Raw genomic sequence first — 13,632 nt, 5'->3', positions numbered from 1 at the left:
CTCTGGTCAAAAGTAGTGCACTATGGGCCCACTTTATAGGGAATCGGGTGCCATTTGGAATGCATTCTCAGTCTAGCTTCCTCCTCCAGCCTACCAAGACTTTGCGGTGACTCATAAGCAGGAACCCACGACAAAAGCTATATAATCTACTGTATTGTTTCCAGCCCAATTCCATGTTGTATTCCTGATTTAACTTTGTTGTGGGATCTATTACGATAAGACCGGTAATCAACACAGGGCCTTGATGGCCCACTCCTTCACTAGCCATTTGACATTTAAGAATGACAATAGGCACACCAGCAGGTGCCTGGAAGGGAAAGCCAAAGAAGATGCATAAAATGGATACAAATTTCCATGCTAAAAAATCTGTAAAATCCTTCAGGAAATGTGGTGAAGGGCTTAGTTATGTACCGTCTAGCTCCTATTTGAGTCATCATCAACACTCTGATCTGAAGAACAACTTAATGTAGCACTCGCTCAGTAAGCACTTACAACACATACAGGTATGCTTTCAATGTCACCCCTCTCTCCATCGGGCCTAATTAAAGCACATAGATCTATGTGAACCCTGCTCCATCAAAATGTTGTTACCACTCCCCGCCCACATACAACCATGTATCTGTCCCCTCAGACAGCCCTGCACTAGCCTACTTTCTTCAGTCGGGCGGCTGGGGCTGTGTGGATGTCACAGCTAATCCATGGGGGAGTTCTCACATTGTGTCTCAGCAAACAGGCGGTCAGAGCCATTAAAAAGACATGCTTTGGTTAAACATCTATTAGCAGAACACTGCCCAGGCCCCTAGAGATTCTCCTATTGGTCAGAACGACTCCACGCTCAGGGGAGGGAGGGTTTCTGTTCGAAATGATTTCTCCCACAGCTGTTCGGTGTTACATCATTAGTCATCTGCTCCATAGAAAGCGTTACCGTCCAAAGGCGCTCTATGGAGGCTGTATTTGGGGATCGTCAGTTCACATTAGCAGAGGAAAGGTGGAATAAAATAATATATAACTACTGTGAAATGGCTGTTTTCCTATCAATTTTACAACCTCCCAGTGAACAAAAGAGCCAAACCCAACATCTACATGTGGAAACTGTAAGAGACAACAAAATGGAAGAGTGCTCTCTCCAGTTGGCTGTTCCGTCAGCTGTTGACATATGCTACAAACATCCTTATGGTATTGTCAGCGCTCTCCAAGGCCTGCTCTGGTGAAGACCACTGTTCACTGGTGGCTGTATGTGTGGGGGAGAATAAGAACACTAAGCTTAAGAAAGTGACCAAGAAGTGGGTTAGATTAGGGAGATGTGCTGTATTAAGGCTGGTCTTGGTGAACGTAGTATACTACATTCCAAAAGCGTAATAAGAGTGTAGTAAACGACAAAGACAAAGCTGTCTCCAAATATTTAGTATAAAGTGTTACACTGCCATTGTAGTCAAGCAGAATGAATTAAATCTCATTACAATCTATTTATATCAAACTGCTAGTGGAGAAGATAATTTCTATTAGACATCCAAACACTCCCATCCATATGAATTTAGTCAGTGAAGCATTTTTTTTGAGGGGGGGGCTCTATACTCCAGCATTTTGGATTTGAGATCAAATGTTTCATATTACTTGAAGCACTTTGAGATTCTATGATTAGCGCTACAGAAGTTTAATAAATGAAAATGCTAACCTGCTATTGGTAAAGGTGAGAGGTTAACATGTTTTGTTGTAGCCTCTGTAACCTTCTCGATCGTCATTATTCCTGATTCTCTCCTGATTTTTCTTAATCGTGGCATTTACAGGATTCATTTAGAAGTGTTGAGAAACATCTTATCTATTCACTTAGAAAGAAAACTACTCCAGACATCATTCACCATTCAGTTCCTATTGGGCAAAACGCAACCAAAACCAACTGCAAATGCATCCATTGAGTTTGTAGGGTCACCAGATTGATGTAATCATTGTGTACTAGGAATATAGGACCAAATGCTAAACTTTAGACCACTTCAATACCCTATAAGTGAATTTGTCCAAATACTTATGACTTCTTTAAAATGGGGCAACTTGATACATGAAGTGTTTTCATATCTTAACAGTAAAGCAGAAAAGGTGACATTCTGTACTGTCGCCTCATAGGAAACATTTGATCATAAATCCAAAATTCTGGATTACAGAGAAATAATTTTAAAAATGCCTCACTGTCCAAATGAATATGGAGGTGAGTATAGGAGAATAAAGGCCTCCTCCTTCGTCTAGTTCTTTTCAGAGCGGGGTTGGATGACCAGTTCAGGGAAGCCTGTGCGATGGTCCATCTGTCTGTCAAACAGCAGATCAGAGGCCTCACCGATGACCACCTCAGCCGTGGTGAACACCTCCAGGTCTCCCAGTACATGTCCTCCCAACGTCTTCCCCTCCTTGTCGGCCAGGCAGATGTGGAGGTGAGCCTCCTTGTTCAGCGTGCCCACCAGCGACACGATCTCAAAGCGCTCGTCAAGATGGATCACCTGGAAACAGGTCGGAGGAAAAAACTACTTAGGGTGGTAACACAAGGTTATTACAGTGCCTTCGGAAAGTATTCAGACCCCTTTACTTTTTCCCACATTTTGTAATGTTACAGCCTTATTATAAAATGCATTAATGATTACATTTTTAAAAATCTACACACAATACCCCATAATGACAAAATGAAAACAGGTTTTTAGAAATGTTTATACATTTGTAAAAAAACAAATCCAAATACATTAATTACATAAGTATTCAGAACCTTTGCTATGAGACTCTAAATTGAGCTCAGGTGCATCCTGTTTCCATTGATCGTACTTGAGATGTTTCTACAACTTGATTGGAATCCACCTGTGGTAAATTCAATTGATTGGACATGATTTGGAAAGGCACACACCCGTCTATATAAAGGTCCCAGATGACAGTGCACGTCAGGGAAAAAACAACAAACAAAAAAAAACAAGCCATGAGGTCTATTTACTATACAGGATTACAGTCTATTTTCGTCATTTCTGGTCACAACTTGCAGACTTGTTGACATGTTGCTGTGCGTTCTGTTGCCAACCTTACTTTGCTACCTGACAACTTTACGGTTTTTACTTTTTAATTACCGTTTATATTTTTTGTTTTTCCCTCACTCAACTTTTTCACTCCGGACAAGGTTCGTCAGGACTTCCAACAGCCGATGCTAAGTAGTAACATTAACATGATGCCTTCTAATTGCAGTCGCTGTACTCATAATATATAGGAAAACGATCGCCTTACGGCAAGGATAGCTATGCTGCGAGCCCAGCTTCAGACGCAATCTTTAGGCAAGGGTAATTTCAGTGTAGAAAAGGATGAAACAGCGTCTGTGCCACCAGTAAGTACAGATAGTAACGTTAGTACAAATCCCCTCGCGCGGTCCCTGCAGCCGGACAACTGACAACTTTCTCATGGCTTATGGAGGGAAATGCTGCAGGAATGCTCAACCGAGGCCAAGCCTTCTCTGGTCTCTACTCCTCCCGTTACGGGGTCTGAGACGCCGAAGGCTTCCACCATTAGTTCTGACAAATTGAAAACCCTAGTCATTGGCGACTCCATTACCCAAAACTAATCATCCAGCGATCATACACTGTTTACCAGGGGGCAGGGCTACCGATGTTAAGGCTAATCTGAAGATGGTGCTGGCTAAGGCTAAAACTGGCGAGTGTAGAAAGTATAGAGATATTGTTATCCACATCGGCACAATGATGTTAGGATGAAACAGTCAGAGGTCACGAAGCGCAACATAGCTTCAGCGTGTAAATCAGCTAAAAGATGTTTCTGCATCGAGTAATTGTCTCTGGCCCCCTCCCAGTTAGGGGGAGTGATGAGCTCTACAGCAGTCTCACAAGTCAATCGCTGGTTGAAAACAGTTTTCTGCCACTCCCAAAATATAGAATTTGTAGATAATTGGCCCTCTTTCTGGGACTCACCCACAAACAGGACCAAGCCTTGCCTGCTGAGGAGTGACGGACTCCATCCTAGCTGGAGGGGTGCTCTCATCTTATCTACCAACATAGACAGGGCTCTAACTCCTCTAGCTCCACAAAGCCATCCTCTCTTGTGGGGAATGCTGCTTTTTAGTTAGCTTTGCGACAGTATCAAAAATACATTTTGGATCGTTCTGTTAGCCAGCCTGCCAGCTTAGTGGAGTCAGCTCAGCTATCCCCTATCCTCATTGAGACTGTAGAAAAGGCCCATGGAGTTGGTGGAATAATCCTTTAATTCATTGCCATTTACTCAGCTGGGCCAGGGGCGCTTTAATTAGGTCAGGTGGAAATGTCCGACAGATCTCAACTCTATAAAAGGAGGAAATTGCCATCGCCTGATCTCGCTGCTTTCTCTTCCTTGACTCCATCTGATCCAGAAGTTCTGTGCGTCCATGAATCCACACTACTCAGTAAATATACCACTTTATGGTTAAAGGAATTCCAGCCTCAGTCTCATCCATTCCTCTGTCACCTGACACGTGACCACCTGTTCACCTTCACTGTCAGTCATCCTACCTGTCCAGCTACCCACACAGATTCCACTAATCTTTCAGAGACCGTGTCTGTGCCTCGACCTAGGTTGGGCAAAACTAAACATGGCGGTGTTAGCCTTAGCAATCTCACTAGAATAAAGACCTCCTCCATTCCTGCCATTATTGAAAGAGATCATGATACCTCACATCTCAAAATAGGGCTACTTAATGTTAGATCCCTCACTTCAAAGGCAGTTATAGTCAATTAACTAATCACTGATCATATTCTTGATGTGATTGGCCTGACTGAAACATGGCTTAAGCCTGATGAATTGACTGTGTTAAATGAGGCCTCACCTCCTGGTTACACCAGTGACCATATCCCCCGTGCATCGCAAAGGCGGAGGTGTTGCTAACATTTACGATAGCAAATTTCTCGCTGTACCTACCACCATTTTATTACATTTGCAATCCCAACAAATAATCTGCTCAGACCCCAACCAAGGAGCATCAAAAGTCGTGGTATAAATTCTCAGACAACCCAAAGATTCCTTGATGCCCTTCCAGACTCCCTCTGCCTACCCAAGGACATCAGAGGACAAAAATCAGTTAACCACCTAACTGAGGAACTCAATTTAACCTTGCGCAATACCGTAGATGCAGTTGCACCCCTAAAAACAAAAAACATTTGTCATAAGAAACTAGCTCCCTGGTATACAGAAAATACCCGAGCTCTGAAGCAAGCTTCCAGAAAATTGGAATGGAAATGGCGCCAAACCAAGCTGGAAGTCTTCCGACTAGCTTGGAAAGACAGTACCGTGCAGTATCGAAGAGCCCTCACTGTTGTTCGATCATCCTAGTTTCCAACTTAATTGAGGAAAATAAGAAGGATCCAAAATGTATTTTTGATACTGTCGCAAAGCTAACTAAAAAACAGCATTCCCCAAGAGAGGATGGCTTTCACTTCAGCAGTAATAAATTCATGAACTTCTTTGAGGAAAAGAAAGCAAATTACGGACTCCTCTTTAAATCTGTGTATTCCTCCAAAGCTCAGTTGTCCTGAGTCTACACAACTCTGCCAGGACCTAGGATCAAGAGAGACACTCAAGTGTTTCAGTACTATATCTCTTGACACAATGATGACACAATCATGGCCTCTAAACCTTCAAGCTGCATACTGGACCCTATTCCAACTAAACTACTGAAAGAGCTGCTTCCTGTGCTTGGCCCTCCTATGTTGAACATAATAAACGGCTCTCTATCCACCGGACGTGTACCAAACTCACTAAAAGTGGCATTAAAATAAAGCCTCTCTTGAAAAAGCCAAACCTTGACCCAGAAAATATTTTAAAAACTATCGGCCTATATCGAATCTTCCATTCCTCTCAAATAGAAAAAGATGTTGCGCAGCAACTCACTGCCTTCCTGAAGACAAACAATGTATACGAAATGCTTCAGTCTGGTTTTAGACCTCATCATAGCACTGAGACTGCACTTGTGAAGGTGGTAAATTACCTTTTAATGGCGTCAGACTGCATCTGTCCTCGTGCTCCTAGACCTTAGTGCTGCTTTTGATACCATCGATCACCACATTTTTGGAGAGATTGGAAACCCAAATTGGTCTACACGGACAAGTTCTGGCCTGGTTTAGATCTTATCTGTCGGAACGATATCAGTTTGTCTCTGTGAATGGTTTGTCCTCTGACAAATCAACTGTAAATTTCGTGTGTTTCTCAAGGTTCCGTTTTAGGACCACTATTGTTTTCACTATATATTTTTACCTCTTGGGGATGTCATTCGAAAACATAATGTTAACTTTCACTGCTATGCGGATGACACACAGCTGTACATTTCAATTAAACATGGTGAAGCCCCAAAATTGCCCTCGCTAGAAGCCTGTGTTTCAGACATAAGGAAGTGGATGGCTGCAAACGTTCTACTTTAAAACTCGGACAAAACAGAGATGCTTGTTCTAGGTCCCAAGAAACAAAGAGATCTTCTGTTGAATCTGACAATTAATCTTGATGGTTGTACAGTCGTCTCAAATAAAACTGAAGGACCTCAGCGTTACTCTGGACCCTGATCTCTCTTTTGATGAACATATCAAGACTGTTTCAAGGACAGCTTTTTTCCATCTACATAACATTGCAAAAATCAGAAACTTTCTGTCCAAAAATGATACAGAAAAATGAATCTATGCTTTTGTTGCTTCTAGGTTAGACTACTGCAATGCTCTACTTTACCGCTACCAGGAAAAAGCACTAAATGAACTTCAGTTATGTGTGCTAAATACGGCTGCTAGAATCCTGACTTGAACCAAAAAAATTAATCATATTACTCCAGTGCTAGCCTCCCTACACTGGCTTCCTGTTAAGACAGGGGCTGATTTCAAGGTTTTACTGCTAACCTACAAAGCATTACATGGGCTTGCTCCTACCCATCTTTCCGATTTGGTCCTGCCGTACATACCTACACGTACTCTACGGTCACAAGACGCAGGCCTCCTAATTGTCCCTAGAATTTCTAAGCAAACAGCTGGAGGCAGGGCTTTCTCCCATAGAGCTCCATTTTTATGAATGGTCTGCCTACCCATGTGAGAGACGCAAACTCGGTCTCAACCTTTAAGTCTTTACTGAAGACTCATCTCTTCAGTAGGTCATATGGTTGAGTGTAGTCTGGCCCAGGAGTGTGAAGGTGAACGGAAAGGCTCTGGAGCAACGAACCACCCTTGCTGTCTCTGCCTGGCCGGTTCCCCTCTCTCCACTGGGATTCTCTGCCTCTAACCCTATTACAGGGGCTGAGTCACTGGCTTACTGGTGCTCTTCCATGCAGTCCCTAGGAGGGGTGCGTCACTTGAGTGGGTTGAGTCACTGATGTGATCTTCCTGTCTGGATTGGCGCCCCCCTTGGGTTGTGCCGTGGCGGAGATCTTTGTGGGCTATACTCGGCCTCGTCTCAGGATGGTAAGTTGGTGGTTGAAGATATCCCTCTAGTGGTGTGGGGGCTGTGCTTTGGCAAAGTGGATGGGGTTATATCCTGCCTGTTTGGCCCTGTCCGGGGGTATCATTACATTTACATTTAAGTCATTTAGCAGACGCTCTTATCCAGAGCGACTTACAAATTGGTGCATTCACCTTATGACATCCAGTAGAACAATAGTGTATCTAAATCTTTTAAGGGGGGGGGGGGGGTGAGAGGGATTACTTTATCCTATCCTAGGTATTCCTTAAAGAGGTGGGGTTTCAGGTGTCTCCGGAAGGTGGTGATTGACTCCGCTGTCCTGGCGTCGTGAGGGAGTTTGTTCCACCATTGGGGGCCAGAGCAGCGAACAGTTTTGACTGGGCTGAGCGGGAACTGTACTTCCTCAGTGGTAGGGAGGCGAGCAGGCCAGAGGTGGATGAACGCAGTGCCCTTGTTTGGGTGTAGGGCCTGATCAGAGCCTGGAGGTACTGAGGTGCCATTCCCCTCACAGCTCCGTAGGCAAGCACCATGGTCTTGTAGCGGATGCGAGCTTCAACTGGAAGCCAGTGGAGAGAGCGGAGGAGCGGGGTGACGTGAGAGAACTTGGGAAGGTTGAACTTCAGATGGGGCCACAGTGTCTCCTGACCCATCCTGTCTCAGTCTCCAGTATTTATGCTGCAGTAGTTTGTGTCGGGGGGCTAGGGTCAGTCTGTTATATCTGGAGAACTTATCCTGTCTTATCTGGTGTCCTGTGTGAATTTAAGTATGCCCTCTCTAATTCTCTCTCTCTCTGAGGACCTGAGCCCTAGGACCATGCCTCAGGACTATCTGGCATGATGACTCCTTGCTGTCCCCAGTCCACCTGGCCGTGCTGCTGCTCCAGTTTCAACTGTTCTGCCTGCGGCTATGGAACCCTGACCTGTTCACCGGACGTGCTACCTGTCCCAGACCTGCTGTTTTCAACTCTCTAGAGACAGCAGGAGCGGTAGAGATACTCTTAATGATCGGCTATGAAAAGCCAACTGACATTTACTCCTGAGGTGCTGACTTGTTGCACCCTCGACAACTACTGTGATTATTATTATTTGACCATGCTGGTCATTTATGAACATTTGAACATCTTTGCCATGTTCTGTTATAATCACCACCCGGCACAGCCATAAGAGTACTGGCCACCCCTCATAGCCTGGTTTCCTCTCTAGGTTTCTTCCTAGGTTTTGGCCTTTTTAGGGAGTTTGTCCTAGCCACCGTGCCTCTACACCTGCATTGCTTGCTGTTTGGGGTTTTAGGCTGGGTTTCTGTACAGCACTTTGAGATATCAGCTGATGTAAAAAGGGCTATATAAATACATTTGATTTGATTTGAAATTGTCCGTAGAGCTCCAAGACAGGATTGTGCCAAAGCACAAATCTGGGGAAGGGTACCAAAAAAAATCTGCAGCATTAAAGGTCCCCAAGAACACACTGGCCTCCATCATTCTAAAATGGAAGAAGTTTGGAACCACTAAGACTCTTCCTAGAGGTCACTGCCCGGCCAAACTGAGCAATCGGGGGAGAAGGGCACTCTGACAGCACTCTAGAGTTCCTCTACGGAGATGGGAGAACCTTCCAGAAGGACAACCATCTCTGCAGCACTCCACCAATCAGGCCTTTATGGTAGAGTTTCCAGAAAGAAGCCACTCCTCAGTAAAAGGCACATGACAGCCCGCTTGGGGTTTGCCAAAAGGCATCTAAAGGACTTTCAGACCATGAGAAACAAGCTTCTCTGGTCTGATGAAACCAAGGTTAAACTCTTTGGCCTGAATGCCAAGCATCACATCTGGAGGAAACATTGCACCATGGTGGTGGCAGCATCATGTTGTGAGGATGTTTTTCAGTGGCAGGGACTAGGAGACTAGTCAGGATCGAGGCAAAGATTAACGGAGCAAAGTACTGAGAGATCCTTGATGAAAACCTGCTCCAGAGAGCTCAGGACCTTAGACTGGGGCAGAGGTTCACCTTCCAACAGAACAACAACCCTAAGTACACAGCCAAGACAACGCAGTGGTTTTGGGACAAGTCTCTGAATGTCCTTGAGTGGCCTAGCCAGAGCCCAGACTTGAACCCAATAGAACAACTCTGGATAGACCTGAAAATACCGGTGCAGCAACGCTCTTCATCCAACCTGACAGAGCTTGAGAGAATCTGCAGAGAAGAATGGGAGAAACTCCCAAATAAAGGTGTGCCAAGCTTGTAGCGTCATATCTAAGAAGCCTCGAGGTTGTAATCACTGTCAAAGGTGCTTCAACAAAGTACTGAGTAAAGGGTCTGAATGCTTATGTAAATGTGATATTTCCATGTTTTTTTATTTATTAGTAAACAATTTGCAAAAACCTGTTTGGAGGTCGACCGATTATGATTTTTCAACACCGATACCGATTATTGGAGGACCAAAAAAAAGCCACTGCCGATTAATCGGACAATTTATTTGTAATAATGACAACTACAACAATACTGAATGAACACTTATTTGAAATGAATACATTTACATTACATTTAAGTCATTTAGCAGACGCTCTTATCCAGAGCGACTTACAAATTGGTGCGTTCACCTTAAGACATCCAGTGGAACAGCCACTTTACAATAGTGCATCTAAATCTTTTAAGGGGGGGGGGTGAGAAGGATTACTTTATCCTATCCTAGGTATTCCTGAAAGAGGTGGGGTTTCAGGTGTCTCCGGAAGGTGGTGATTGACTCCGCTGTCCTGGCGTCGTGAGGGAGTTTGTTCCACCATTGTGGGGCCAGAGCAGCGAACAGTTTTGACTGGGCTGTGCGGGAACTGTACTTCCTCAGTGGTAGGGAGGCGAGCAGGCCAGAGGTGGATGAACGCAGTGCCCTTGTTTGGGTGTAGGGCCTGATCAGAGCCTGGAGGTACTGAGGTGCCGTTCCCCTCACAGCTCCGTAGGCAAGCACCATGGTCTTGTAGCGGATGCGAGCTTCAACTGGAAGCCAGTGGAGAGAGCGGAGGAGCGGGGTGACGGGAGAGAACTTGGGAAGGTTGAACACCAGACGGGCTGCAGCGTTCTGGATGAGTTGTAGGGGTTTAATGGCACAGGCAGGGAGCCCAGCCAACAGCGAGTTGCAGTAATCCAGACGGGAGATGACAAGTGCCTGGATTAGGACCTGCGCTGCTTCCTGTGTGAGGCAGGGTCGTACTCTGCGGATGTTGTAGAGCATGAACCTACAAGAACGGGCCACCGCCTTGATGTTAGTTGAGAACGACAGGGTGTTGTCCAGGATCACGCCAAGGTTCTTAGCGCTCTGGGAGGAGGACACAATGGAGTTGTCAACCGTGATGGCGAGATCATGGAACGGGCAGTCCTTCCCCGGGAGGAAGAGCAGCTCCGTCTTGCCGAGGTTCAGCTTGAGGTGGTGATCCGTCATCCACACTGATATGTCTGCCAGACATGCAGAGATGCGATTCGCCACCTGGTCATCAGAAGGGGGAAAGGAGAAGATTAATTGTGTGTCGTCTGCATAGCAATGATAGGAGAGACCATGTGAGGTTATGACAGAGCCAAGTGACTTGGTGTATAGCGAGAATAGGAGAGGGCCTAGAACAGAGCCCTGGGGGACGCCAGTGGTGAGAGCGCGTGGTGAGGAGACAGATTCTCGCCACGCCACCTGGTAGGAGCGACCTGTCAGGTAGGACGAATACATCAATAAAATCAATTTAGCCTCAAATAAATAATGAAACATGTTCAATTTGGTTTAAATCATGTAAAAACAAAGTGTTGGAGAAGTAAAAGTGCAATATGTGCCATGTAAGAAAGCTAACGTTTAAGTTCCTTGCTCAGAACATGAGAACATATGAAAGCTGGTGGTTCCTTTTAACATGAGTCTTCAATATACCCAGGTAAGAAGTTTTAGGTTGTAGTTATTATAGGAATCATAGGACTATTTCTCTCTATACCATTTGTATTTCATTAACCTTTGACTATTGCATGTTCTTATAGGCACTTTAGTATTGCCAGTGTAACAGTATAGCTTCCGTACCTCTCCTCGCTCCTACCTGGGCTCGAACCAGGAACACAACGACAACAGCCACCCTCGAAGCAGCGTTACCCATCGCTCCACAAAAGCTGCGGCCCTTGCAGAGCAAGGGGAACAACCACTCCAAGTCTCAGAGCGAGTGACGTTTGAAACGCTATTATCGCTAACTAGCTAGCCATTTCACATCAGTTACACAAGCCTAATCTCGGGAGTTGATAGGCTTGAAGTCATAAACAGCTGCTGGCAAACGCACGAAAGTGCTGTTTGAATGAATGCTTACGAGCCTGCTGATGCCTACCATCACTCAGTCAGACTGCTCTATCAAATCATAGACTTAGTTATAACATGATAACACACAGAAATACGAGCCTTAGGTCATTAATATGGTTGAATCCAGAAACTATCATCTCGAAAACAAGACGTCTATTCTTTCAATGAAATACGGAACCGTTCTGTATTTTATCTAACGGGTGGCATCCATAAGTCTAAATATTCCTGTTACATTGCACAACCTTCAATGTTATGTCATAATTACGTAAAATTCTGGCAAATTAGGCGGCCCAAACTGTTGCATATACACTAACTCTGCGTGCAATGAACGCAAGAGAAGTGACACAATTTCACCTGGTTAATATTGCCTGCTAACCTGGATTTATTTTAGCTAAATATGCTTACTTGTGATCATTGCCCTTGCAACCTAATTTATGACTAACCTAACTTATGACCTAACTTATGACCTGATCCATCAACTTATGCATTACTGCTCTCCAGTTACAAGAAGTGATATCCCAAAAAACTATACCATGCAAATTGCTCCTAGCCTCCCACACATGCTTTCTTTCCCAAACACAAACTAAATAATATTAAAACAAAATAAATATTTTCATATAGCTATAACTAAAACTATTAAATCCTTTCTGAAAGTAAGCTGAATTCAAAATAAACATATAAAAACAACTATAATAACCTTGGTAGTACAGCATTACTTTAAACCTTTTTTTAAAGGAGTTATATTTGACTCAAAATGCCGTGACGTACAGTAAGACATTGTTGGATGCAATTTCAATGCATGATTAATATAATTCACCAATACATTTCTTGGTAGTCCAAAAAATATTGCTATCAGGTTGTAAATCACAGCTGGCTTGGTACATTGTTTGCTGCCTCCACCCATTCCGGATGCACGGTTTCAGTTTCAATGACTCAATATTTGGAACAAAAAACGGACGATTAACTAGGAAAGTAATGTCAATACAATCAAACTAGCAAGGGCAATGATCACAAGTAGTGGCTAATAGGCTAGCGCACATGTGTCAAACAAGGCCCTGGGACCGAATAGGACACACAAGCAAGTATAAATAAGTAGGTGAATTCAACTTCAATATGCGCAGCTTTCATGTGTCCCGTTTAAATCAAATCAAAATCAAATCACATTTATTTATATAGCCCTTCGTACATCAGCTGATATCTCAAAGTGCTGTACAGAAACCCAGCCTAAAACCCCAAACAGCAAACAATGCAGGTGTAAAAGCACGGTGGCTAGGAAAAACTCCCTAGAAAGGCCAAAACCTAGGAAGAAACCTAGAGAGGAACCAGGCTATGTGGGGTGGCCAGTCCTCTTCTGGCTGTGCCGGGTAGAGATTATAACAGAACATGACCAAGATGTTCAAATGTTCATAAATGACCAGCATGGTCGAATAATAATAAGGCAGAACAGTTGAAACTGGAGCAGCAGCACAGTCAGGTGGACAGCGCGCAGCGGAGGGAAAGTGTACAGACATGCCACGGTCCTAGCTAGGCTACTAAAATGTTGCAGTCTGGCTTGGGTTTTTAATGGTTAACAATGAATAATCCACAAAAAAATCAACAAAACAGTATGCAAATGAGAAATATGTAGGCCTATTACAGCAACATTTGAGAAGTAGCCTAGGCCGGCTACTCAACTACAATACATGTTGTGTGCCCGATACAGTAACGCTTCATTCATTCGCACAGGTAATCCATGCAGTGCAAAAAAATATGAACACATTAGGTTGTTGTAACATTTCAACTTATCTACGTCTTTGTTAGTTGGAGTTATTAAATACTTCTCGATGAAGGTCGCAGCATATTCTGCACAAATTATGTATATTTTTCGTACGTGGACATTATACAAGGGCTATATTT

The 13,632-nt window shown here is 44.1% G+C and overlaps 1 protein-coding gene across 1 annotated transcript in view; it reads right to left on the bottom strand.

Annotated features, from left to right (window-relative positions):
* Positions 1–1,389: 1,389 nt before the first annotated feature.
* Positions 1,390–13,632, bottom strand: part of LOC115139624 (bifunctional protein GlmU-like) — a 34,060-nt gene continuing 21,817 nt past the window's right edge. Inside the window, exon 3 of the mRNA XM_029677224.2 lies at positions 1,390–2,489. Coding sequence (XP_029533084.1) covers positions 2,238–2,489 — 252 coding nt within the window. The 3' untranslated portion in view covers positions 1,390–2,237. The remainder of the gene's footprint in view (positions 2,490–13,632) is intronic.

The sequence above is a fragment of the Oncorhynchus nerka genome, linkage group LG13 (genome assembly GCF_034236695.1).
Source record: "Oncorhynchus nerka isolate Pitt River linkage group LG13, Oner_Uvic_2.0, whole genome shotgun sequence".
NCBI lineage: Eukaryota > Metazoa > Chordata > Actinopteri > Salmoniformes > Salmonidae > Oncorhynchus > Oncorhynchus nerka.
The sequence above is the reverse complement of the archived record's forward strand: the minus strand, read 5'-3'. Positions and strand labels throughout refer to the sequence as shown.